The 25,988-nt window shown below is 41.5% G+C and overlaps 1 protein-coding gene across 1 annotated transcript in view; it reads right to left on the reverse strand.

The window, feature by feature from the left end:
* The window catches only part of LOC119647914 (deformed epidermal autoregulatory factor 1), a 37,075-nt gene that overhangs the window by 5,237 nt on the left and 5,850 nt on the right, over positions 1 to 25,988 (reverse strand). Inside the window, exons 2-4 of the mRNA XM_038049236.1 lie at positions 4,430 to 5,096; positions 2,786 to 3,007; positions 2,463 to 2,692 (exon numbers count right to left, since the gene is read on the reverse strand). Of these exons, the coding sequence (XP_037905164.1) occupies positions 2,463 to 2,692; positions 2,786 to 3,007; positions 4,430 to 5,096 (1,119 nt within the window). The remainder of the gene's footprint in view (positions 1 to 2,462; positions 2,693 to 2,785; positions 3,008 to 4,429; positions 5,097 to 25,988) is intronic.

Genomic DNA, 25,988 nt, shown 5'->3' on the forward strand with positions numbered 1-25,988 from the left:
CATATCGACTGAAACATTTTCCAAAATGGCTTAAAGCGGTTAGGGACATCATATTCCAAAAATAATGATGAATGATCCGTCAAAATTTGAGCCAAATCGATCGAATAGATCGTTCGCAATCATGACAACCATTATAAAAAATATAATTTCGAGAAAATGACGTTTAAAAAAATGTATTCAGAAGATCGTAAAATGCGCGCTCTCAAAATAAGCACCCAAACACTTCCGCTGACCTCGCAGACGTATATGCTATTTTGTATGTTATTTCTATAGGTATATACTAAGAAAAGACGGGCTAATAATTGTTAGAAATATTCACAGTGCATCATAGCGGCCTTATAATACGTGTCCGTCCTGCAACGGGCTGCACCGTCAATATTTCTACTAAAAATTATTAGCCCGATGGCCTTCGAACTCCCTTAACTTATTCCGTTTAAACTTTTTTCTATTCAATCAAATCTAAAGGCATATGATGTATGACTATTAAATAACGAAACTAATATTGTAAAATATGCTATTTTGATTTCATATATTTACTTATTATTGCCTTCAATATACATCCCCCCTCTACCCCTACAAAGCTCCGCGCGAATCTGTCATTGTTCGAAACATTGCTCGAAGTCTATATCTGTAAGCTCCGTCAGGATATGTGCTGCTTCTTTTTTCCCAGCGTGAATGGACTCAAATCTTGTCCCTTTTAATGCAAATTTCACCTTATTGAACAGGTAGAATTCACACGGCGCGAAATCTGGTGAATAAGGCGGATGTCTCACTTTTCAACTACTGTGCCGACTAGCATGAAATTGTGACAAATAACATATATACCAATGTGGGCGAAACCCACATGATCGTATGCAAAATTGAAGCTCGTTCATCTAAAAAAACAATTGCGGATCTATAGTAGCAACTCATCTGCGATGCTTATTAATTCACCAAGAGTGATCAGTATAAAAAATGCTATCTGATAGTGCAACCTCAATTTTTTAATGTGTCGTTAATTATTGGGTATGTGCACAAGTTTTTTCGGTTTTTCCCCCAAGGTATGACGTTCACCCTTTTAAAATCAATCCCTTACTAGCGACTAGCCCTATTGAAAGAGGCCGTTAAGGCAGGGGTTCATTCCGTGATGGAGAAAGACGTATCGAAAACCAACCGTTGTGAAAAGCGAAACAAGCTTGAAAGCGATAAATTGTTAATGGCGTTGGAGAAGAAGGATAAAATAAATGTTGCTTCAAAGTATACCGCACCACTATAGACGGAAGAACCCGATCTTTAAGGACAATCTTGTGAACAATTGCATCTCACAACTGTTTAGATAAAAATCGAAAAGTTTTCTTCCTCTGCAGGTTCTCTGCATGTACGTTTTAGCCATCTTCAAGAAGAACCAAACATCTTCATCGACATTCGGATTATTTACCAGGAGCTGTTATCATGCTACCAAACGCTAATAGCGGAGTTATTCTGTTCACAGTTACAGTGTTTTGAGGCAGCGTTGAAGGAAAAACATTCATCCCTGGAAAATAGAAATAACGACGTATTACACAATGCCAACGCTAGAACTCAACTGATCTGACCCCATCAGATTTTCTGATTCTGCTCCTTGAACAATCATTTGAGAGGCATAGTTTTCATCTAATAAAGGCAACCGTCTTGTATTTTTTTTTTCTTAACTAAATCGATTTTCTTAAAACACCTTTCGCCATATAGTATATACATACAAAAAACATACAAAATATTATATACGTCTGCGAGTTCAACGACACAGCGCTTATTTTGAGAACCCGTATATTACGATTTTCTGAACACATTGTTTTAACGCAATTTTCTCGAAACTACGTTTTTTTATACTGGCTGACATGATTGCGAATGATCTATTCGACTGATCTGGCTCAAATTTTGACAGAATTATGAATTTTCATTAATATGTAAAAAAAAATGGACAGCCAGGCAATTTTGCCTTTTTTTACTCAAAGTTCTTGATTCTGGTACGAGGCAGACCTTCTACATCAACCTCCATTTCATTTTTTTTCGGCATAGTTTCCAAAGCTGAGATATTATGTCTAGCAGTTGAAAAAGTAATTCCTTTGAGTTAGCCATATTACCGCCAAAAAATACATTTTTTTTGTTTATAATTCAATATACATATATATTGAATTGTGTGAAAAGAAAAAAAAATTGGAAAATTTGTCAAAAGATACCAGATGACACCCTTAAAATTTTTAAATTGGAGCTAAGTCAGTCTGACGAAGTTCCACAATTCGTATGATTACTTAAATGAATTTGAGATTTCATCGCAATAAGAACAATTGCCGGTAAGTTGTAAATTAAAAACAAAATGGAATTAAATCAAATTTGCCAACTGCATTTGTTAGCCTTAGATTAACTTAAATAGACGGCCTGACAAGCTCCCCACCAATTGGACGCTTTAAATAGAAATAAACGGTGTATTTTCTTCAGCTTACCTTCTTTGTAGCTACCAATTCAGTGCCACTAATTTGACCGATATTAGGATCATCAACTTCTGTATTGACACGTACAGCAAGCAGAGCCGCATCCCGTTCACGCTGCAATCGATCTATTTGTCTCGTGTAAACGTCCTTTAGTTCTAGATACAGTCGTTTAAAATCGTTGGTAGCGTTAACCATTGTTGTGTACACAGCTTCTAAGCGTTTAAATGGTATACTATCAACCACTGCAAGAACGGAATTTATATGTTGAATACCCGGATAAAACATATGGTTTTGATAAAAATTAATAACGAAACTAAATAAGAAGTTCTACTCACGTGGTTGTGAAGTTTGGTCCAAATACTCAGCTGTGCCATCCATCCCTTCTAAATTTTGCCACGTTTCTTCCTTAGTAACTAAATTTTGGTCGGCTAAAATAATTTCTTCTGTTTTAATAGGCTGCGGCATTCGTTTCTTTTTCGCTGAATCTAATTCCTGATCAACTTGATTTCGTCTTCGTCGTTTATATGGTGTGAATAATCGCACTGGTCCCGATGCGGCTTTAATTTAAAGGATAATGGCGATTAGGAAAGAAAGAATAATTTTACTTTAAAGAATTTAAAGATTGTTTTTATTAAGGTTTTGTGTAAAACAAAACCGATTCGCTGTCTGTCTGTCTGTCACACACAATGTTCTCCAAAACGGCTAAATTGACCCGAACGAAATTTGGTGGATAGATGGGAACGGGAACGAATGACATAAATTTAGGTGGAGTTTAAAGGGGGGCTCCTCATACATGTCAAGGTGAGATTTTAAAAAAAAATCGCCGGATATAGTCGTATAGGATATCTAATGAAAGGTCTCGATTAGTACTTCCCGAAACTAACATTAGTTTTGCATGAATTGGAAAGTCCGCGAGTAGGGAGTCAAAATGTATGCATTTAAAGTAAGACAGGACTCATTTTCGAAAACTACCCAATCTAAAAATCCAAAAAAATCAGGATAGTGCGCTTAGATGAAATCTAGGCCTCAAAATATGTCCCATTCCGATATCTGCTAAAATAAACTTAATAACAATAATCGTTGGTACAACAATCCATATTGGATCAGGCCTTGAAGTGTGTTAGAGCACTGCATTCAAGACCGTAACGGTACAATACAGTACACTATGGAAGGCAATGCTGAGCTTGCCCGAGATTATTACCCCGATTTGACTCACGATAAAAATCCCGCTCTCGCCAGTGACCTTCCGTATGACAGCCTTGTGCTCTAACCACTCAGCTATCCAGACACTTACTAATAGTATATTACCAACTTTTAGAAACTGACTGAAAAACTCCCCGTAAGTTCATCCTAGGTGTACTAAATTTTACACCAACTTAGAGGACAGCCATACACATGCCAAGTTTCATGAAAATCCAACTATTAGTGTCACAGTTATAGCAGTTCAAACTTATCAATTTCGTGCAACAGCATCCTAAGCCAAACAAACAAAATGCTGACGAGAAGTGCCAGGTAGTGTGCTACATTCATTTGAAACTACAAAAATCCATTTCATAGCTACTTCTAGTAGCACCTCCCCCGAGTTGAGCAGAATCTTTACAATTATCTGCTCCTCTAACTTTATCTGACAAAACTAAACACGATGTGCATTTGATGCATTGAAATAGATAATGCAAGTGCAAGCTAACTCGTCATCGGCCAACAACGTTTGAAATGACGAACTGACTCGAGTTAAGAATAGTATATAAACATAATTTTTCCATCAATGGCGCTATCCTATCATTTCAAAGTGGTAGCTGGTTCCGTAGTATCTCACCTAAGAGCTTTACTATTTCATATTTTTAATTCACAAATATTCGAATAAATCTAGCGTTGCATATCACTTAAATATGTGAAAATAGAAAAGATGACAACTAGTGCCAGGCCAAGTTTTCCAGCGTCCTTCATTTAAAAATATAAACTAATAATTTTATACTCACTAGTTTCATCATCGCAGCACGCTGTACACGTACAACTAATAGCATGTGGTGTGAGAACTCCTTCATCAATCAAAGCTTGTAAGCTTCGTCCACCATATCGAATTGAACGCTTCCAATCCTTACTCGAACCACGCCCACATAAAGTTTCAAACTCACTGGGCGTATACCACTGATCTTTGTATTTTATACAGCGTCCCCTCCCACCCGATCCTAGCTTATTCTTATATAATTCAGCTGTCGTTGTTTTACATCTGACGGTGAACACATCCAAACTTGACACATCTACCCAATTCATATTTGATTGAGTTACTTGTCCTGAATTCTCACTCATACTATTATCTTGGCCACCGTTGTTATTGTGATTCGTATTAGAGGTGTTATTATTATTGGCAATGGCCTCCTGCTGCGCCTGAGTCGTTGGTTGCTGAATTACAATATGCGTGGCTTTGATATCACCGGTAACGTCGCCGACTACAGTACCCCCCGATATGAATCCATTGTTATCGACGCAAAGCATCTGCTTGAAATGGGGTAGTTGATCTGGTGTGATCACATTGAATGCTGTGCCCGCTATTAACGATCCAACAGGTAATGAGACAGGAACAGATACAACGGTATTGCCGGCAGTTGCTTCTGATGTAACTACCATCCGACTACGTGATTGCGTCTGTAAAGAATAAGAATAAATTTGTTTAGAAGTTAGAAATATCTAAAATTAACGTTTATTAACGTTCCTAAAAATGAGCATGGATCAATATTGAATAGAACAACCAATACACAAATTAAATATAGAGAAGAACTTTCCGTTTAAGGGTGGAGAAGGAACTAAGATCCACAACCATTGGATTTGTCGAGCTGATTGCTCTTACGTTCATATATTATCCTTTGCGCAAATATGTTAGAGGAAATATGAGGCAATCAGGCTCGCAACAAACTAGCCTGGTCTAAATATGAACGACATAAGCAAACGCCAACTTGCGTTACAAACCTCCACTTGACGCCTGGTCTTTGACGACACAGTGATTTAGGTCAATCGTGATCCGACTGACTACCAGAGGCATTCGACGAATCAAAAGAAACTCATTACCGTCATCAGTAAACTTATGATTTGCCTCTTAGATGTGCGAAACGAATATACCGCGATCATATGCTAACGAACTCAGTCAAAGAAATAGCAGACCCTAATACCCTGCGCCTTGATTTAGATAAAATCACATGACGAGGCATAATCAATACTTGAAACCCAGAGGCATCATTAATTGTCACTCAGTCATTCATGTTATATCAAATTATTGATGTCAACAATTTCCCCAGATTAACAAGTTTTCATATGTTAGTGTATTTTTGGATTAAGTTTTTCAAAACAAATGCACTCCAGTAACAATTCAAAGTCTTTTTCTCCTATATTGTCTGGTAAAGACTCAGCGTAGATGTTTTGATTTTTAGCCTGCAATTCGAGGTGAACATTTGCTGTCTTTTTGAGATGCATCTAAATTTGATCACCAGGTATATTGACAGATTAGAACTGTGCGGAAAACGGAATATTGAAACGTAGAGCATAAAAAACTACCTCACAATTAATAACAAGTCGGGAAACCGGAAGCTAGACGCTTCAGGTATAAAAGGTTTTGTGTATTTCTTTTATAGAGACATTTGAGTGTGCATTTGCCCGATTAGTAGGTAGTACGTAATATATGCATATCTTATATGAGAATATCCACTTGTAAAGAAGCGACAAATTTGACCTATTATAACTTTGTTAGTAATAGTGCGATTCCGACCAAATTTGGTAGGATCATGGTCTATATTATAGCCTACAAACTCACCAATTTGGGAGACAACGTCAGCCGTATTAGACGGTCGCAGAAGGGAGATCTTATGTTGGAACTTAAGAAATCCAAGGATGTAACCGCGGACAAATTCTTAAGCCAAATCGGGAAGACTTTAGGGCAGGAAGCCGACATAAGAGCTAGCAGGCCGGAGATCACTATAATCTGCAAAGATATAGATGAAATCACGACGAAGGAGGAGGTTCGCGAAGCGTTGGAGAAACAGTTCGATCTTGCCGGACTACAAGAGTCAGCGGTGAAAACGCTAAGGAAAGCCTATGGGGGAACACAAACCGCCATCATCAGCCTACCAGTGGAGAACGCACTCAAACTGTTAGCAGCAGGGAGAGTGAGAATAGGCTGGGTTATGTGTCGCCTTAGGGAACAGGTGGCGTTAAAACGGTGCTTTAGATGCCTTGGCTTTGGTCACATTGCGAAGTCATGCACTAACCCAAATGACAGGTCAAAGCAATGCTACAGCTGCTATGCTCCACCCAGCGCTACACTCGTCGAGTATGACCGGATGCTTGCTGCTCTTGTTTTGGATGCAAGAGGACGTTGGCCGATCATAATAGGAGGCGATTTCAATGCGTGGGCTCTTGAATGGGGCAGCCGGATAACTAATGTGAGGGTACGTGTTCTCCTCGAAGCATTCGCGGAGCTGGACGTGATACTGGCGAATGTTGGGTCTTCGTACACTTTCCGGGGAAGGGGCCTGGGGTCTATAGTGGACCTGACATACGTGAGTGCCACTTTAGCCAGTAGAATCGCTTGGCATGTCAGTGAGGACTATACTCACAGCGACCACCAGGCAATCTGCATAGAGATCAAGGGCGGATCGAGCTCGAAAAAGAGTTTTCACAAAATGCCGGGTGGTATGCTTGGCTGGACAGTAAAAGCGTTCGAGGGGGACACGTCTTCCGCGGTGCTCAAATCCGACATATCCCTGAATGGTACGGCTGGAGAGAAAGCCACCCAGATCACTCGATGGGTGACGGAAGCATGCGATGCTACTATGCCCAGAAGGCGATTGCTCCCCAGTAGGCAACCCAACTACTGGTGGAACAATGAAATCGCAAGTTTGCGACCCGCATGTTTTCGGGCAAGGAGGCTTTGCCAAAGGCTCAGGGGAAAACCCGGTGGCGACGGTCGAGAGGAGGCACACAAGCAATTGCGTGGCCGCCTAAAGGAAGCCATCCGGAGGAGCAAAAAGAACTGCTTCAAACAGCTGTGCGACCATGCCGACATAAACCCTTGGGGCGAGGCTTACAGAGTGGTGATGAAAAGGCTGCGGAAATCACCCCAGGTGACCTGTCCGCGCCTCCTGAAACAGATTGTTACCACTCTGTTCCCTCACCACGAAAATAGGGGAAGGCAAGTTTTTGTCCAGCCAAATGACGGCATAATACCACCTGTAACTGTGGAGGAGCTGCGGGAAATATGTGGTAGGGTCGGTGACAACAAGGCCCCAGGTTTGGATGGCATCCCCAACCGAGCTTTGAAACTGGCAGTGAAGACTAGGCCCGACCTTTTCGCCAACACCTTCGAGGCGTGCCTAAAAGAAGGAATATTCCCTGCCCAGTGGAAAAAGCAAAAGTTGGTGTTGCTTCCGAAGCCTGGCAAGCAACCTGGAAACCCAGCGTCGTATCGTCCTATCTGCCTGTTGGATACAATGGGGAAGATGATGGAGAGAGTCATCTACAACAGACTTCTGCCGATCGTCGAAGCCAGCAATGGTTTGTCGGAACGCCAGTTTGGTTTCAGGCCCCCCACTCCACGATGGACGCAATTGGCATGGTGGTAAACCTGGCAAAAGGTGCACTGATTTCTGGCGGTTGCTGTGCCGTGGTGGCGTTGGATGTCAAAAACGCATTCAACTCGGCCAACTGGAATAGAATTAAAGGGGCGTTGGTTGACATAGGTGTCCCCGGATACTTAGCGAATTTGGTGGAAAACTACCTCTCAGAGAAGACTCTCTGGTACGGGACGGATGAGGGCCCCAAAGAGTACATTGTCACAGCCGGGGTACCACAGGGATCGGTACTTGGTCCCCTGTTGTGGAATATCATGTATAATGGGGTGCTTGCTCTTCCCGTCCCAGAGGGAACTACGATTGTCGGCTTTGCTGATGACCTAGTTGTGGTTGTTGCAGCAAAACACCCAGAAGATGTGGAGGTTTACGCAACGGAAACAGTGAGAGTGGTAAAGTCCTGGCTAGAAAAGGCCGGGCTGACCTTGGCGGACGCGAAAACGGAAGCGGTCTTGATAACGAAACGCAGGAAAAATAATACTGTAAAAGTGGAGGTCGGTGGACATACGGTCGTATAAAAGCCGGCTATCAAATACCTGGGGGAAATAATTGACACCAAATTGAGTTTTAGGGAACACCTAGAGTATGCATGCCAAAAGGCAGCCAGTGTCACCACGGCACTTGCAAAAATGTTGCCAAATATTGGTGGGCCGAAACATTGCCGGAGGTTGGTGGTAGCCGGAGTGGTGCGCTCCATCCTGCTCTACTCGTCGCCTGTGTGGGCAGAGGCGCTTGCAAACTCTCAGAGACGGAAGCAGGTGAACTCGGTTTACCGGCGGATGGCTTTGAGGGTTTGCAGTGCTTTTAGAACCACATCAGATGAGGCAGTATTGGTGGTGGCAGGCATGATCCCGGTTGACATTCTGGCCAAAGAAATGAGTGTCCTGTACAATGTAAGACATATGGAGGGGCATGCACAGCGTAGAAATGCGGCAACGTCAGAGTCGCTTGATCTCTGGCAACGCAGATGGGACGAGTCTGCGAAAGGTCGGTGGACGCACAGGCTCATTCCAAACATTAGGGTGTGGCTTGAGCGAAAACATGGGGAGACCAACTACCACATTACCCAGTTCCTCACGGGACACGGTGGTTGCTACAGGCAGTATCTGCACCGCTTTGGGTTGAATGACTTTCCGAACTGTCCCAGATGCGATGGCATACCGGAGGATCCAGAGCATGTGATGTTTCACTGCCCACGATTTGCGATGGAGAGAAGGAGCTTAAACCAGGTGCTGGGCAGGAGCGTGACCCCGGAGAGCTTGGTTACTGAGATGCTGGAGTCCGAGGAGAAGTGGCTTGCGGTTAGCTCCGCAATCATCCAAATGTAGGAGGAGTTGCTGAAAGAACAAAGAAGGAGGAAAGCTGCAAATAGGAGAAGGATGAGTGCCTAAGGGCAAACCTACCCCGCGAAGTAATACCTCAATGGTGGTCCCGCGGGGCTGGGGCTGGAGAGACCGGGGGTGGTTTTTAGTGGGTGTGAATCCCACACGCGCCCGCTGTTGTTCCGCCGTTCGGGCGGCAGAGCTGCACCTCCGTGTACGCACAAAAAAAAAAAAAAAAAAAAAAAAAAACATTACTATGTGGTACTAGGATGAACATAAAGGTGCTCTTGCAGCTAATTACTAAAAATTATAGTAATATACTATTAACTTTATTTGAACAGATATCGGTATGTAGGATATTTCGGAGCCTAGGCACCATATAATGGCAGCATCTTGATTTTTTGAGACTTTTCGGTTGATTATTTCCTGAGGCTGGACCCATTCAATGAAATTATCACTTTCGACACCCCACACTCCTCACCTTCCCAATAAATGTCATAACTAAGACAGGCTTCTGGAAATACTTGTCGAGACCTTTCATTTAATACCCCATATGCCTATATTTGATGAAAAAAAATGTACACCCCCTTTTTGTAATTCATTGTATGGGTGAGCGTTCAAAGTTCCCACCTTTTCACAAAATTCGGTGACAATCGCTACAACAGTCTCCGAGAAAAGTTCGCGTAATATACAGGGAGACAGTAAACCGATTTTAATAAGGTTTTGTTTTACACAAATCCTTAAAAAGAAGATGCCTTACAAAACTATAGAAGAAAGGTACAGGTACAACATCGAAATTGACGCATGATCAGTTCTTGACTAAGCGACAACAATCATCGAATCCGGATCGAACAAATTGCAATATGCATAATAAATTTAAGAATTGTCTTCTTTATGTGCGCAACAAAAGAGATGCCAGCATTGCGCTCAAATCGGGCAATCATTTTAGAGACATACATCTTGCTATTTCGAAAACAGAATAATGGAATCAAAATCAATCAAAGTTTGGGTGCAACCATAATGTCATTTTCTTTTCACTATTACGCTGCTAAGGAATGCAGAAACTGCATCGAACAAGAATGATTTCAATTCACATTCCAATCCACAGCACAAAAAACATTGCAAGTAATTATTGATGGCTCTCGTATGGAAGTTCGCAGTTCGAATCTCACTGGTGGCGGTGGGATTTGTATCGTAACTGGATGTTCGGATGCCAGTCGACTGAGTGAATGAGTACCTGTGTCTAATCAGGGCAATAACCACGAGTGAGTGCAATGCTGACTTCATTGCCTGACTATAAGGTACCGTAATCATGTAGTGTACGTTACGATCTTGGATGAAGTATTCTAACACACTTCAAAGCCCAGCTCAAATTGGATTGTCACGTCAACGATTATTATTATTGTTATTACCCGCGATGGAACACAAAATTACGTTGACAGAAATGCGGTTGACAGGAAGTCGTTTCCTTGAGAACTGCGACTATCCTATATATTATAGCGGCCATTCATTAAAGCATGTGTTCGGGGTAGATATCCTAGTCAGCAAAGGTAATCTTATCGGTTTTAGAAATATAATGAACAATCACGCCCCTGCGATTGCGAGCCTCATAAACATTCATAGGAGAGTGCAGAGTCACAGAAAGAGACCTTAGAAGCCTACCTCAGGTACCAAACCATATTTGAAGATTTCAACAGCCAAGTAGGAACGGAACCGGTATTCATAAAATTATCAATGACAACGAATTGCGGTTTATTCAAATAGCAGTCTCCCACGAAATGATCTTTAGAACCACCATGCACCTCTCCAGACGAGAACACTTTCAACCAAATTCAATTAATTAAAGGCCGCCACATCTCAGTTCCGGACTCAAATATCAACACCACCTTGAATCCCCTGTAACTACCAGGTGAAAGTTAACGCTGAAGCCTCCGTAATATCTACAATGGAAAAGTTAATGACGCAATAACCGGATATATCAAGTGCCCTTGAGATGAGGCATCGACGAATGATTTTCACAACCACCTGAGGAACGTTATCATTGACACGGTCACACACTTTAGGAAGTTTTCAAAATCGATTTGTTTTTATTGAATAAATCGGAATAAGCCGCAACCAAGCGATCATCGGATACAGGCTCAGGAGCTAGTTGCTTTATGTCCTTATGTAATCTTGTAGCGCTATGTAGATAGCATTTTTATAATTACTTTTCGTCAGTCCCTTCATTTGTAGTTGTTGCAACTATATTTTGTAATAAGAGTGAGAAATGTCTTCATATCCGAAAGGTGATTGTTCAAACAATTTTTTCTCAACAGTCTTTTTCTCAAAATGACCTTCCACACTTGCGAGAATTCTAACTCAACTGTACTACCGGAAATGGAATTGATTAAAAGACATTAAGTGATAGGATATAGATATAGAGCACGTATAAAACGCCACCCACCAATAAATCCTTTTTCAATTATTTTTTATGACTTCAAAATCTTCGTTTTCGTTGTTTACGGTGGTCATTTTTTTCTGTGTAACTAATATATATTTCGGAAGACGCCGAAATATCCGTTAAAGCCGCCATTCAAGGTCAGTTCGACCTGTCAGTTACGCCTGAAAATTCCGCAGTTGCCCGGCGACCGGAATGTGGGTGGAATACGGCTGGCCTAAACTGTTTAGGCGGCCGGTGAGCGAATGAAAAGTGATTCGGCCAGACGGAAAGTAGACAAGGAAAATCGAGACGACGATCATCGCACACAGGTTGTTTAGACAGTGGGCGAGAATTTTATGCGCATCTTCATGGCTGGTAAACATTTTTTATAAATGCTCCAAAAGGCGGCCGAATGGACTGTGGACTTCAGGCGCAACTCAATTCCATCTGCCACACTGCTCCGTACACTTCGTGTGTGTTATTCCCGAATCCGCACCATCTCAGCGTAAGCCAGATTTTATTTACGCCAATCCTAATAAAGCATAAAATGGTGTCTAATGCAAAGTTGTCGCAATATTAAATATGCTATGTATGCATATTTTAATAACATTTTAATTAATTAAATTTAAATTGACATAAACACCACTGGAGCGAGAACCAACCGATTCTCTGGCCTAACCGATGCGTAGGTGTGATGTAATCCATGGGCAGCAAGAATATTGCAACACACGGAAAGAAGTACCCAAATAACTGAAATTGCTCCACTTTCGTTACGATTATATCGAAGAAAAACGCTCACACATTGTTCTAATCCAGTCCAAATGTTAGCAATCAGAGTAACCAGATGCATATGTGTATATCTGTTCAAACAACAATAATACCAAATTTGATCCTTCGAAATCCAGTCATATACGATCTTCGTTGCCTCCACCAAACACCGTGATCAATCACTTGACACCCATGATCTGAAGCAAATTAACTCTTATTACAAATCACATTTCCGCTATTTAGCTGTGGGTAACGATCTCAACTTCAAACACGAACCTGGATCAATATATTATCGAAAAGGTGGTTCCCACATACAATGACATCCTTGGAGGACGTAAGGAGGACCTAAGTTTAACAGCCTGGTAGCATCTGTACTCACTTCCAACTAGTTTTTACGCATAATACACAGGAAAAGAACACCATAGAGTTTTAAAGATCTTAGATCGATATGAAATATTTGTCCCTTGTAACCGTTGCCTAATAGTTTTGATGCTGCTGTCTAGTGCTTTTCTACCTTGTTGAAAAGTGGTCAAAAGAAGTCACGTATCATTGTGATGGTCTCTCCAACATAACTCATCCATATTTCCAAGGAACTGAATCATGCAAACAAAGCCTGCAAATCCGTGTACTAAGCTTTGAATTAAAATTCCCTTATCAAACTCCTCATTATTACATTCCTTACTTCCGTTGAAAATATTGCAAAAGAAAGAATGTATTGCAAATTTGGCGTAAGCAATTCTATAATTACCAAAAACATATCGTTGCGTACTCGTCATTTCCCTCTTTGTTTACTTTCAGTTTTAAGCATGAAAAGTTTTAATTGTGACGCACATTTGGCGAACAACCTCTCTCTCAATTTAAAGCATAAATTGGGTTGGATCATCATATAATAGTCATCAACAAACAGAAACAGGGTCCACTTGGCAGCTATTAAAAGCGGTGTGCTGACCAAAATTCAAAACATGAAGAAAAGCCACCGAGCTAGTGTTATAAAAGGAAAGCTATAAAAGCTATCGACTCAAAATTTTACCTACCTCATTACTGAATCCTTATAATGAAAATTTCATGGTTATATAAAAAACAACAAGTCGGGAAACCAGGAGCTGAACGCTTCAGATACGAACGATTTTGTGTATTTCTTATATAAAGCCATTTAAGTGTGCATTTGTCCCATTAATACGTAGCATGTAATATATGCATATATTATATGAGAATATCCACTTTCAGTTGATATTAACATTCATAGCCTTGAATTTGCAAAGATGCGACAATTTTGACCTATTATAACTTTGTTAGTAGTAGTGCGATTTCCACTAAAGGATCATGCTATATGTTATAACCTACACGACTGCAAAATTTGGTGGTGCTAAGCCCCCCTTTAAGGGCTTTGCAGCCAATTACAAAAATTAAAGTAATATACTATTATTAACTTTATTTGAACAGATATCGATATGGAAGGTATTTCGGAGCCCAGGCAGCCTCCTGACTTTTTTTACAGATTTTTCCGTTGGGTAGTTCTTGAGAATGGATCGGTTATTAAAGAAATAATCAATTTCGACTCCCCGCACTCCCCACCTTTCCAACAAATGCCAAAACTAAGACCGGCTTCGGAAAATACCAATCGAGACCTTTCATTTGATATCCCACATGACTATATTTGATGAAAAAAAATTACGCTCCCCCTTTGCATGTATGGTTACCTCCCCTTAAATTCGACGTAAAAGGATGTAACCCACAGTTTCCACCTTCCCACCAAATTTGGTGTCAACCGCTGCAACAGTCTCCGAGAAAAATGCGTGTGACGGACAGAGAAAGAGGCAGACACACAAAACCTTAAAAATGGCGGCCGCAGTATCGAGATTTTGCCAGGTGAGAATACAAAGAGATAGAAACGCATGGGTTGGTGTCCAAGTGAACTGCAACCAATTCAATAAAAATGTTTCCTTGATTTTTATGTATGTATTATAATTCAATTTTTCGACATATTGCTAGATAATTGATTGCAGGCCCAAACGTAGAAGTTATGTAGGCCATGCAGAGAGACAAAGAGTGCAGTTAATGCGCAAGGAAAATGTTTGCACGATTTTGGCGGAAATAACGACCGAACACGAAAGAAACTTCACTCGCATTTTTATTTGTGTGGCGAGAAAAAGTACAGCGAGCAAAATTGAAATCCGGACATTGTCGTACGAAATACGACTGTTCAGAAAATAATTTGACCTGGAGAGCACTGTATTAATAATAATCAACCTTATTAGTAAATTTGAAGCAATTCTCCTTAATATAATTATGACACCAGCATCTTATTTGCATGGCTTTAAATTCAATAAATTCTCGCGAAACTGATAAGCGCTTTGGCACTAATAGCTGGATTTTCATGAAACTTGGCAGTATTATGCGCGATACTGTCCTCTACACTGGTTAAGGGTGGTTTTCGGTCAATTTCTGAAAGTTGGTAATATACGGCTAGCAAATTTGTTTGAGCAAATATCGAAATGAGACATATTTTGGAGTTTAGATTCCATATAAGCGCACCACCCTGATTTTTTTCAATTTTTTTGGTCGAGTACTTTCCGAAATTGAGTCCCGACTCACTTTAAGTATGTGCTCGCGCAATTTACAATTTACGTCAAAACTGACACCAGTTTCGAAAAGTAATAATCGAGACCTTTCATTTGATACCCCACATGAGTATATTCGATGAAAAAATGTTTACATCCCCCTTTTGCTTGTATGGGAAGCCCCCTTTAAACCCCCCTTAAATTAATGTCACTCACTGTGTGCGTAGGATTTCATAGTTCCAATATGTCCAAAAAATTTCTTTCGGATTGATGTAGCCGTTTTGTAGAAAAGTGTGCGTGACAGACAGACAGCGAGTGAATCGATTTTAATAAGGTTTTGTTTTACACAAAACCTTAGAACCGGTTTATGACACGTTAGACGTCCAAGACGAAGGTTCTACTACATGCCCCTTACTGATCCCGCTTGGCTCGTTCCGGTTAACACTTGTCATATATTGCCAATAAAATATACAGATGTACATACATATTGAAAATATAAATATTGTGCTATTGTACTCTGTGCACGAAAACACATCCTTTTAACACTACCCCATCTTATTAAACACTACCCGTAAATTTATTAGCATATACATATAGGCACACATGTCTTCCATAATTGATACTGATATTCAAATAACTACAAAAAAAAGCTAAAAAAGAAAAGTGGATGAAACTAAATTTATTTATTTGTGCTGATATCCAAATAGGATATATCTTGAGCCCTAGATTTCGTATAGGTACATCACTGTGATTTTTTTCAGATTTTTCGGTTGGATAGGTTCTGAGAATGAGACCTGTTTCACTTTTTAGGTAACACATTCTGAGCCCTCACTCCGCTATGTTTCACTTGCTGTCAGAAATAAAATCAGTTTCGAAAATAGTAATCGAGCCATTTCATTTCATAGTTCACATGATCATATTCTGTAAAAAAAAATGTACACCCCTCCTTCCGCATGTATGGGGAGAACCCTTTTAAATTCAAAACAAAATGGCGCCACTGGCTAAATGTAAAGGGTCACACAGGCCACATTTCTCACTAAATTTTGTGATAATCGGTTCAGCCGTTTGCGAATAAATCAAGTGTGAAGAGGATCAAGTCGCATAGCTGCGGCGACCAATTGACAAAAGCTTGCAGGGAAATTTACCCAGAGACCAAATTTTTCCTACAGAACTTCGAGCGTCGCATCTTATGTGTGGTATGTAGCGCTACCCTGTACGAATCACAGCTCGAATTCATCCAATGTTGTCGAGTTCTAGCCACACATAGTCGGGTGAGATCGGTCAATTCCGAGGAACACTGACGATAACAGTATCTCGGTGACATTTCGAAAGAAATAGGTAACGATGATGCCGCTATGTCATAAATTGCACCAAACTGTCAATCTTCGTGTAAGCATTGATGCTTGGTCGAATATTTCTCGGTTATAATCGCCCCAATAACCACAATATTGTTTGTTCATATTTCCGCTAATCCAAAAATGAGCCTCATCCGAAAAGACGAATTTTTGGCCATTTTTAATGAACTCGCAGCATTGTCTTTGGTCATCCGGTATCAGCATAATCTTATGAGAACGTATACCTAAATCCCACCATAAAATAGAATGACTCTCTGGCTGTGCCTGCATCCATATTGGTCTTTATGGTGGCTATGGTTTTTTTCTCCTTCACTTTGCACCAGTCTATCCGGTCGTGGCTTAAGGCATAGAATTATATACTCAGGCGCGGTCCGCCGAATTGGCCTTCGCATTAAAGCCATATTAAGGACTGAATTTACGACGGAATCCACGTTAGCCGTACCATGTCGGCGCTAGCTAGTGTTTTCACGCCGCCACGCGCCGAGCAAATAAAAAGTAATTGTGATTTGATGCTAGAAAAGTCGGCATAAGTGTGAGTTTGAGAGTTCATAACTCTAAAACAACGAAGAGAAAGAGCAAGTGATTTGGGGAGGCTATTTTTGAAACAGCATTTTCAAAATGCCTACATAACGACGAAATCTATGAGTGATACCATGACCGTGAAGTTGTGGATAAAATCTAGCTCAATAAGTCACGGTGGGCGGGTCACTTAATCCGTATGGATGGGGATGATTCCATCCGGAAAGTCTATAAAGGCAATATCTATGGTAGGAAAAGAAGACGAGGCAGACCCTGCCTAAGATGGAGCGATGGCGTGGGCCAGGACGCCAGACAGCTGTTAGGAATATCGAATTGGTGGACCTCGGCGCAAAACCGGGATGTCTGAAGTTCTTTATTAAGGCAGGCCTAGACCGGATACCGGTTGTTGCGCCGCTGATGATGATGATTTTCAAAATGTGGAAAACAAAATTTCGAATAGAGGAACAACAAGAAGACAGGGATGTGTTACATCGATGAATTTTTCTGACCCGAATTCGGAGTTTGAAAATTCAAATTTGATACTTCGAATTCGGCTGCGGAAGATGAACTTTTATTTGTGTAGCAAACTACACCGCTTTGCCACGCGAAAGTGATTGGGTTTTTTTTCGACATCTGTGAGAAGAGGGAGCGATGGTAAGCTAAAGATCGGGGATCGATACAATTCGTCTGAATTTGTTTACTGTTAGAAGGCCACAAACATACTTGGCCCCAGCCGCAAAAGGAGTCGGAACGGCTGGTTTTACGATGAATGTAAGCTAGCAACGGAATGGAAGAATGCCGTATACCAAGTAATGTTGCATTCCCAAAGAACGCGGGAACGCGCAGAGACTTATCACGAACTCCGTCGAGGGGAGAAGCGACTTCACAGACGGAAAAAGGAAGCCTGGGAGAACCAACAAGTCTGTGAACTAGAAAAGTGCAGGGAGCAACCGCACCAAGCGCGGAAGTTTTACCAACAAGTCAGCAGAATGAAGCCTTATACACCTAGATGCTCATCCTGCCGAGACAAAGAGGGAAATCTGATTTCCGACAGAATGGGCATATTAGAGCGATGGGTTGAGTACTTTGATGAGCTACTGAAGAACCAGAACATCGGCGAGTTGGAGCTCCGGCCAACTGAAGACGACGGGCAAATACTGCCACCACCAAGTTTAGGAGAAACAGTCCGTGCAATTCATCGGCTAAAAAATCATAAGTCGCCAGGAGCCGATGGAATTACACCGAATTGGTTAAATTTGGGGACGACCAGTTACGCCAAGTGGTTCATCAACTTGTGCTCAAGGTATGGGACAGCGAATCAATACCTGACGATTGGCAATGAGGCATTATCTGTCTCATACATTAAAAGGGAGATATCACACAGTGCAGCAATTATAGAGGTATCACGTTGCTGAGTACCATCTATAAGATATTCTCCGCTATCTTGCTAGGCGGGATAGCCCCATACGCCCAGAACATCATTGGCCATCATACCAAAGAGGTTTCACTCCAGGCAAATCAGCAACAGATCAGATGTTCTCCCTGCAGGAAGCGATGAAAAAACTGTTGGAATATGGACAACAGTTACACCATCTGTTCATCGACTTTAAAGCCGCCTATGATAGCATAGCCAGGGTAAAACTGTACACGGCCATGAGGGAATTCGGTATCCCGACGAAATTAATAAGACTGACTAGGCTGACCCTGACTAATGTGCGAGGCTAGATAAAAGCAGCAGGATCACTCTCAAGACCATTCGACATCAACAACGGTCTAAGACAAGGGGGTGCCCTATCATGCGTCCTCTTTAACGTGGCCCTCGAGAAAGTGATCCGTGATGCTGAGGTAAATGCAATAGGTACGATCCTCTTCAAGTCCACCCAACTACTGGCCTATGCTGACGATATCGACATCATAGGAAAAACCACCCGAGACGTACAAACTGCCTTCACCCAGATCGAGCAGGCGGCGCGAGATCTTGGGCTGCACATCAATGAAGACAAGACAAAATATATGGTGGCAACGTCAGCACCGAAGACGAACCAACCAACAACATCAAACCGCACTGGTCAAATACGAAAAAGAATAAGGATAGGAGAATACAACTTTGAGACCGTTGACAATTTCTCCTATCTAGGGTCGAAAATCACAACCGATAACAGCTACGATGATGAAATCCACGCACGGTTGTTGTCAGCCAACAGAGCCTATTTCAACTTAGAAAGACTGTTCCGCTCGAAACGTCTCACCATAGGGTCAAAGCTCTTACTGTACAAGACTATGATCTTGCCAGTCCTCATGTATTCCTCGGAAACTTGGGTTCTTAGCAAGAAAAATTCAAGAGAAGAATCCTCCGAAGAATTTTTGGCCCCCTACATGAGGATGGACGATTCCGTAGCCTACACAATGACGAAATCTATGAGCGATACCATGACCGTCCGGTTGTGGATAGAATCCGGCTCAATATGTTACGGTGGGCGAGTCACTTAATCCGTATGGATGAGGATGATCCCATCCGGAAAGTCTATAAGGGCAATATCTATGGTAGAAAAAGAAGACGAGGCAGACCCTGCCTAAGATGGAGCGATGGCGTAAGTCAGGACGCCAGACAGCTTTTAGGGATATCGAATTGGTGGACCTCGGCGCAAAACCGGGATGTCTGGAGTTCCTTATTAAGGCAGGTCTAGACCGGATACCGGTTGTTGCGCCGTTGATGATGATGATTATGTTAGAAGTCGTGGAATTTGCATACTAAGTTTCGTGCTGACTAAAAAAGTTCCGGATGAGTTTATCGGTGAAAATGGTGAATATGCTGCAGGTTCCACCTAAAGCAAGGCGAATGCTGTGTGGGAATTCAACGCAAGGATGTTTTTAAAATCAATATCGACTGCGGGAGGGGAGTAAAAAAAAATCATACTGAAATATCCAGATCGAAAATTGTTCCCCAATCATGAATGATGACATATGAATTCCACATTCTACCGGCAGACCTCATCAATATTTACATGTTAGGTAATCAGCCAATGTACATCACTTCACCCCCCGATGAGCGTTGAAGCTCCAAGATTTCGAGTTCGCCATCAAGCTTTGCAAGGGGACGCAGGACGTCGTTACAGGCACTTTGTCCCGGGATTCATGGTATTGATGCCTTGGAGATGTGGACACCGCTGAACTCAAGTCAAACTCTCCCGGTTTTAAATCTGCGTAGTATCTCTTATTAATAGCCCGAATCCAGGACGACGGGTACGTGTAAAAGAGAACAGAGCGCGCCTCAGGAGATACTCTCCAAGTTCAAGTTGGAAACTTTGAGTTCCGTTGGAGTTAAAGAGGCTTTGCTTGAGCGACTTCATGAATTCGAGTCTTCGAACTTCGGCTGCGGAAGAGGAACTTTTATTGGTGTGGCAATACAACTCCGCTTTGCCCCGCCGATCCCACTGCGCTTTTTTTGGGATTTTGTCTCCTCCCTTGTTAGGACGTTTATCTCAATCGACTTCGAGACTTCACCTCTCTATGAGAGTAGCTTACCCCAGATGGGTTTAGTTGTTTCACTATGGAGTCAAAGCACGCGTTAAAATCTGTATCCTTCGTAACAAGTGTTGTAGAAATACAATAAATTGAATCAAACCTTAGCTATCTTCATCAATTACCGAAGCTGTTCAAGACATCAAGGCTATCTTCAAATTATTTGAAATAAAATGCTTTATCAAATACATCGTATCGTACATTGAATTCCCATTAAATGCATAAAATTATACATTCAACACCTTCAGTTTGAAGAAAAGTCACTGTTCGCTGCGGTTAGTCCCAGCCCATTTGGATACCATTCACACATAGCCAATAGTCTTCCTGCCACAAAACGGTCGAAAATAATAACGTTACCGATGATGTGTAAACAGGCTTTAAAACGTGTTAGAACCTTTCATTTCAAAAGGTTGTGTGGGCATTAGGTCAGCATTGCACTTGTTGGGAATTGTTGTAGTGCAAGGCCTCATTCACAGGTGCGTCAGCTAGTATCCAATATGCAAGGAGTCGTCAAATGCCTCTGCCGCTAGTAAAATTTAACAAGCTACCTTCCATCGTGGCAGCCTAGTGTTCTAACCACTAAAGCATTCTGCCCCTTTTACATGCTTAGATATAAATTGAAAGCAAACATAAATTTGTCTTTCAAACTGCCAACTATCCCCAATTTAGACTCCCCCTGCCTATGGCTAGCATCATCCGCACTCGGCATTCTTCATTTTTCACGCCCTCTCCGACCCTTTTAATTAAAACTAAAAATTTTTTAGGCAAACTTTTTTACAAATATTAGATTTGAATTGTTTAATAAAACATTTGGAATTAAAAAATATTTTCTTTTGTACACATTCTTCTTCATATTTATTCAAACTCCCGGAACAGTCTATAAATAGTATTCTCGCCAATTTTTAAAGACCAAATTTTACTTATAAAAAATTCGTCCCATCCACCCCAATTCAAGGTGCATTGCCGCACGTAGTCCGATGATGGCCAACTTACCCTACGTTTGTCAACACGTGACACGGCCGCCGTTCTGACGTTCTCCACCTTTCTTGCGAAATTTTACGAGGCTTGATACCACGAAGTTCTAAGATCGACACTTGGGCCGCCGTCGCCGACAAAACTCGGCCATAAACAAGAATTATGTTTACAAACAGTTGTGCACTGGGTTGGCCGCAAATCGCGCCAACCCGCCAGGGAGAAATTTTTCTCTTGCTGTTGCCTGTCACTAATGTCCCGCGTAAAGTCGCGAACGCACTGCAGAAATGGGGCAAATTGCACGCACCAATGCCCAGTGACGCGGCGATTGAACCTTCCAATATCCCGCGGCGCTTCCAATGAAGCTGTCTAGTTGCACTACAATGAGCGGGAAAAAAGTGGAGTTTGGGAATTTCACTTGCAATTGCACCGTGAACGCCAAAAATAGAACTGACAGCGTCTGTCAACAGGAAATGACGGAACTGACTCCATTTTCCCGCATCGCATTCAATTGCTGTCAAAACGAGTGTACAGTGCGTGCCCCGTGTAAATGGACAAATGTTAGTTGGAAGAAAGCATCAATTACAGATGACGATGAATCGTCAGTCGGAGATGGAAATGAATTAATGTCAAGGGAAATAATTATCAATCAATCCGAAAAACTGGTGTAGTAAAAAAAGGCAACGTTCTGCTTTTTACGTGGCAAACGCATATGTAACAATATATGTAGTCACCTGTGAAGGAAATTGAAATATCACTTGTTTGGAATATTGCAGTGATTTTATTATGCGAAGATCGACTCCCAAGAAATGAAAAATAAAACATAAATTCAAAGACTCTCAATAATTTTACACCAATCTCAAAGTCAGTAATAAGGAGCGTTTTATATTGATTTTGTTTCAACCTAATAGAGAATTGCAATTTAGTCTGGGAAACGTTAAGTGAGTTGAAAAAAGGTGTTCTAAATCCTAGTAATAGATTTCCTTTTATGGATTGAGGAGTCCGAAGTCCGCATTCATTTAACGTCAGACCGGACTAAAAGGAAAGCACCTTGCATCCACTCTTTATGGTCCACGGACTCCTCTTTTTGGGTTAACACTCAAAGTTCAAAAATGAAAACGGACGAAGACGGCTACGATATCTTACCAGGGCAGAGGTAAATCCTCAGACGCTGGCTCACCTCTGCCCTGGGAGCTTACAATACCGCATGACCGAAGTGGCTCGCAGGTGTTGTACGCTCCCTTTTATAATTCGTAAAACACAAAAAGGTAGCCCTCTTGATCACGCTGCTCCCAGGACAGAGGTGAGGCAGCGTCTGAGGATTTGCCTCTGCCCTAGTAAGAAACCGTAGCTGTCTTCGTCCCTCTTTTCACTAGTAATCGAATAAATGCGAAAACACGACACTGGAAGTAGTTTTATTCCTATTTCCAGTACGGTCTTTTTCCCTTTCCTTGAAATCTGCGATGCCTATAGATGCACATAATACTTAGTTTGTATAAAGTTGCGGCAAAATTATCAGTAAATTAAAAAACTCATCGAATAGTCAAATTTTATATTCAAATAAGCAGGATTAGCTTCACTTCACCTCTCCAGCAGCAAACTAGCCTCGATAAACTTCTGGACTGATTTTCCGCGGTTTAGTTAAACCAACTTCGGACAGATTTTTTTTTCTTATTTGCTACTTCCAATTTTCAAAGGTCCCGGGTTGGATCAAGTATTACCATTTATCAGGTTGTCCACAAAGTTTTCGCACAAATCAAAGACAGAATTCAGCAGATAAGTTTATAAAAACCTTTAATTATTTAATCTAATATATAATTGCCTCCATTAGATACGACTTCCCTCCATCTATCGGGCAACTTCAAAATCCCCCCTCTATAAAACTCTTCCCCCTTCCCCTCAAAGTACGTGCGAAGTGCACTTTGGAGGTCAGCTTCAGAAGTCATTTTTTTACCATCCAGAAAATGTTGGAGGGACCTGAACAAATGGTAATCAGAAGGAGCAAGGTCGGGACTATACGCAGGATGACTCAAAACTTCCCAGCCAAGCTCACTCAATTTTCGCTGAGTAGTTAAAGATGTATGCGGCCGGGCGTTATCATGATGAAAGACAATATTTCGCCTGTTGACCAATGCTGGTCGTTTCGAACGTAGCTGGGTGTTTAATCTGTCGAGCTGCTCGCAGTACTTATCGGCGGTAATGGTCTCGTTTGGTCCCAAAAGCTCGTAGTGTATGGGGCCACGAACGTCCCACCATATACTGAGCATTCGCTTCTGCTGATGAATAGACGGCTTTGCTACCGATGGACCCGGTTGATCTCGATGAGTGTAGGCTCGTTTCTTCGCTACGTTTTCGTACACAATCCATTTCTCATCGCCAGTTACCAATCGATTCAAAAAAGGGTCGTTTTCGTTCCGTAAAAGGTTAGCGGAGCAAATTCTCACTCTATCGGCCAGATTTCGCTCAGTCAGTTCGTGCGGTACCCACTTTGTGCTCTTCAAAACATATCCAAGACGCGTAATGGCTACTGCTACTCCTGATTTTGATACACCGAGATCCTCTGCAAGCACACGTGTCGAAAGAGAAGGATTCGCTTCCAGTTTGTTGCGCAGGATATCGTCGTCAATCGTATAGGGTCTTCCTGAGCGAGGTTCATCTTCAAGTGTCAGGTCTCCGCTGTAGAATTTTTCGAACCAATCGTAAACTGTCCTGCGCTTTACCTTTCCTTCACCGAATACCTTCGACAAATTTTCAATCGCCTTCGGCACCTTCGTCCCCATTTGAAACTCGTACAAAATGCAATGACGAAAATGTACTTTGTCGAATTCCATGTTTATCCTTGAATATCCTTCACAACACTGATCCTTCAAGGATAATTTACCATGCATTTTATAGTTAGGACTCTGACCTTTCCATTGGGATATCACATGTTGTACCTGCTGTTTTGGTTTGTCTGCTAATTGCTTTTTAATTGTCACATTAATATTTGTGCGAAAACTTTGTGGACAACCTGATAATAAACATCATTAGTACATCTGTACATCAGTTAACTTTTTACTTTTTGACGCATTTGAATATGGATATTCTTGTTGCGCAAAGAGTTGGTTTAAAATTTTGTTTTGGTAACGAAATTTCATGTGCTGATTCATTGAAAATGCTGTAAAAAGCCTCTGTCGAAAACTCTGATATATGAGGTGTAAGGACTTGAAAAAAAGGGAAAAATGAAGCTTAGTTCTATTCTTGTCGATTTTGAAAAATACGTTTCCGCTCCCTCCAAGAATCCACCATAAACTTGCATTTTTCCTTTACTAGTCATTCCCTTTCGGACATTCGGCAATCCACTAGTCGATTATCCGGGATTAGTGCATTATATGTCATAGTCATCATCAACGGAGCAACAACAGGTATTCGCTCTAGGCCTTGCTTAGTAAGGAACGCCAGATATCCTGATTTTGCGGCGAGTCCCATCAATGCGATATCCCTAAAAGCTATTTGGCTTCCTGGCCTATGTCATCGCTCCATATGACGTAAAATGTACCCATCTCCTTTTTCTACCATAGATATTATTTTTGTAGACTTTCCAGGCTGGATCATCCTTGCCCATACGGATTAAGTGACCCATCCACCGCAAACTATTGAATACGAGCCTATTGATTTGTCTCAGATTTTTCGGGTGTGTAGTTTCGGAGAATGGGTCCATTAAAGGAATGATCACTTTCAACCCGTGCACTCCTTACCTTTCAAACAAATGTCAGAACTAAAAGTGGCTTCGGAGTGTACTAACCGAGGCCTTTCATTTGATGGAAAAAAAATTAAACCCCGCTTAAATTCGCCGTAGAATTATATTCACCAAATCTAATCGCTACAATCGTCTCAGAAGTATTAGGTAGGCCTGTAATTCAGTCCAACACCAAAATATTTTTTATTAAAAACCATATATGCATCTATCAAGCGGCAAAGCGGTTCATCAACCAGCATACTTGACTTTGCAATGACGATGTCCAAATAAAGATCTGTGAAAAGAAACTTCTCTACCATGTTTCTCGACGATAGAACGCTAATCAATCGGCAAATTTACAAGGATGTCAATAGGGAAGCAAAGAAAGCAATCGTTGTTACACAAGCGGTCCTCTACAAAGATCCGATATACGATAAATTGGACAAGAACGTTACTTTGCTTACCGGTCCATGAACCGAGACAGATATATGGCAGGATTATTTCGAGCAGATTTCAACGGGAGAATTTATTCATCCTCCACTTCCACAAGCATTGTCAACTTTTGAAGCAATTCCACCTAAGTCGAGGAAGCAATACAACGAATGAAATCGGGGGAAGCAACAGGGCCTGACAATATCGCATCGAAGAGCTGGGGTCCAACACTGTGGTTGAGTGAGTTCCACCATCGGGTTATTGAGATAGGAAAAGCTGGCCTGACTGGCCAAAAAGTGCAACCGTGCCAATATGGAACAAGTGGAAAAACC

Source organism: Hermetia illucens, chromosome 2 (genome assembly GCF_905115235.1).
Source record: "Hermetia illucens chromosome 2, iHerIll2.2.curated.20191125, whole genome shotgun sequence".
NCBI lineage: Eukaryota > Metazoa > Arthropoda > Insecta > Diptera > Stratiomyidae > Hermetia > Hermetia illucens.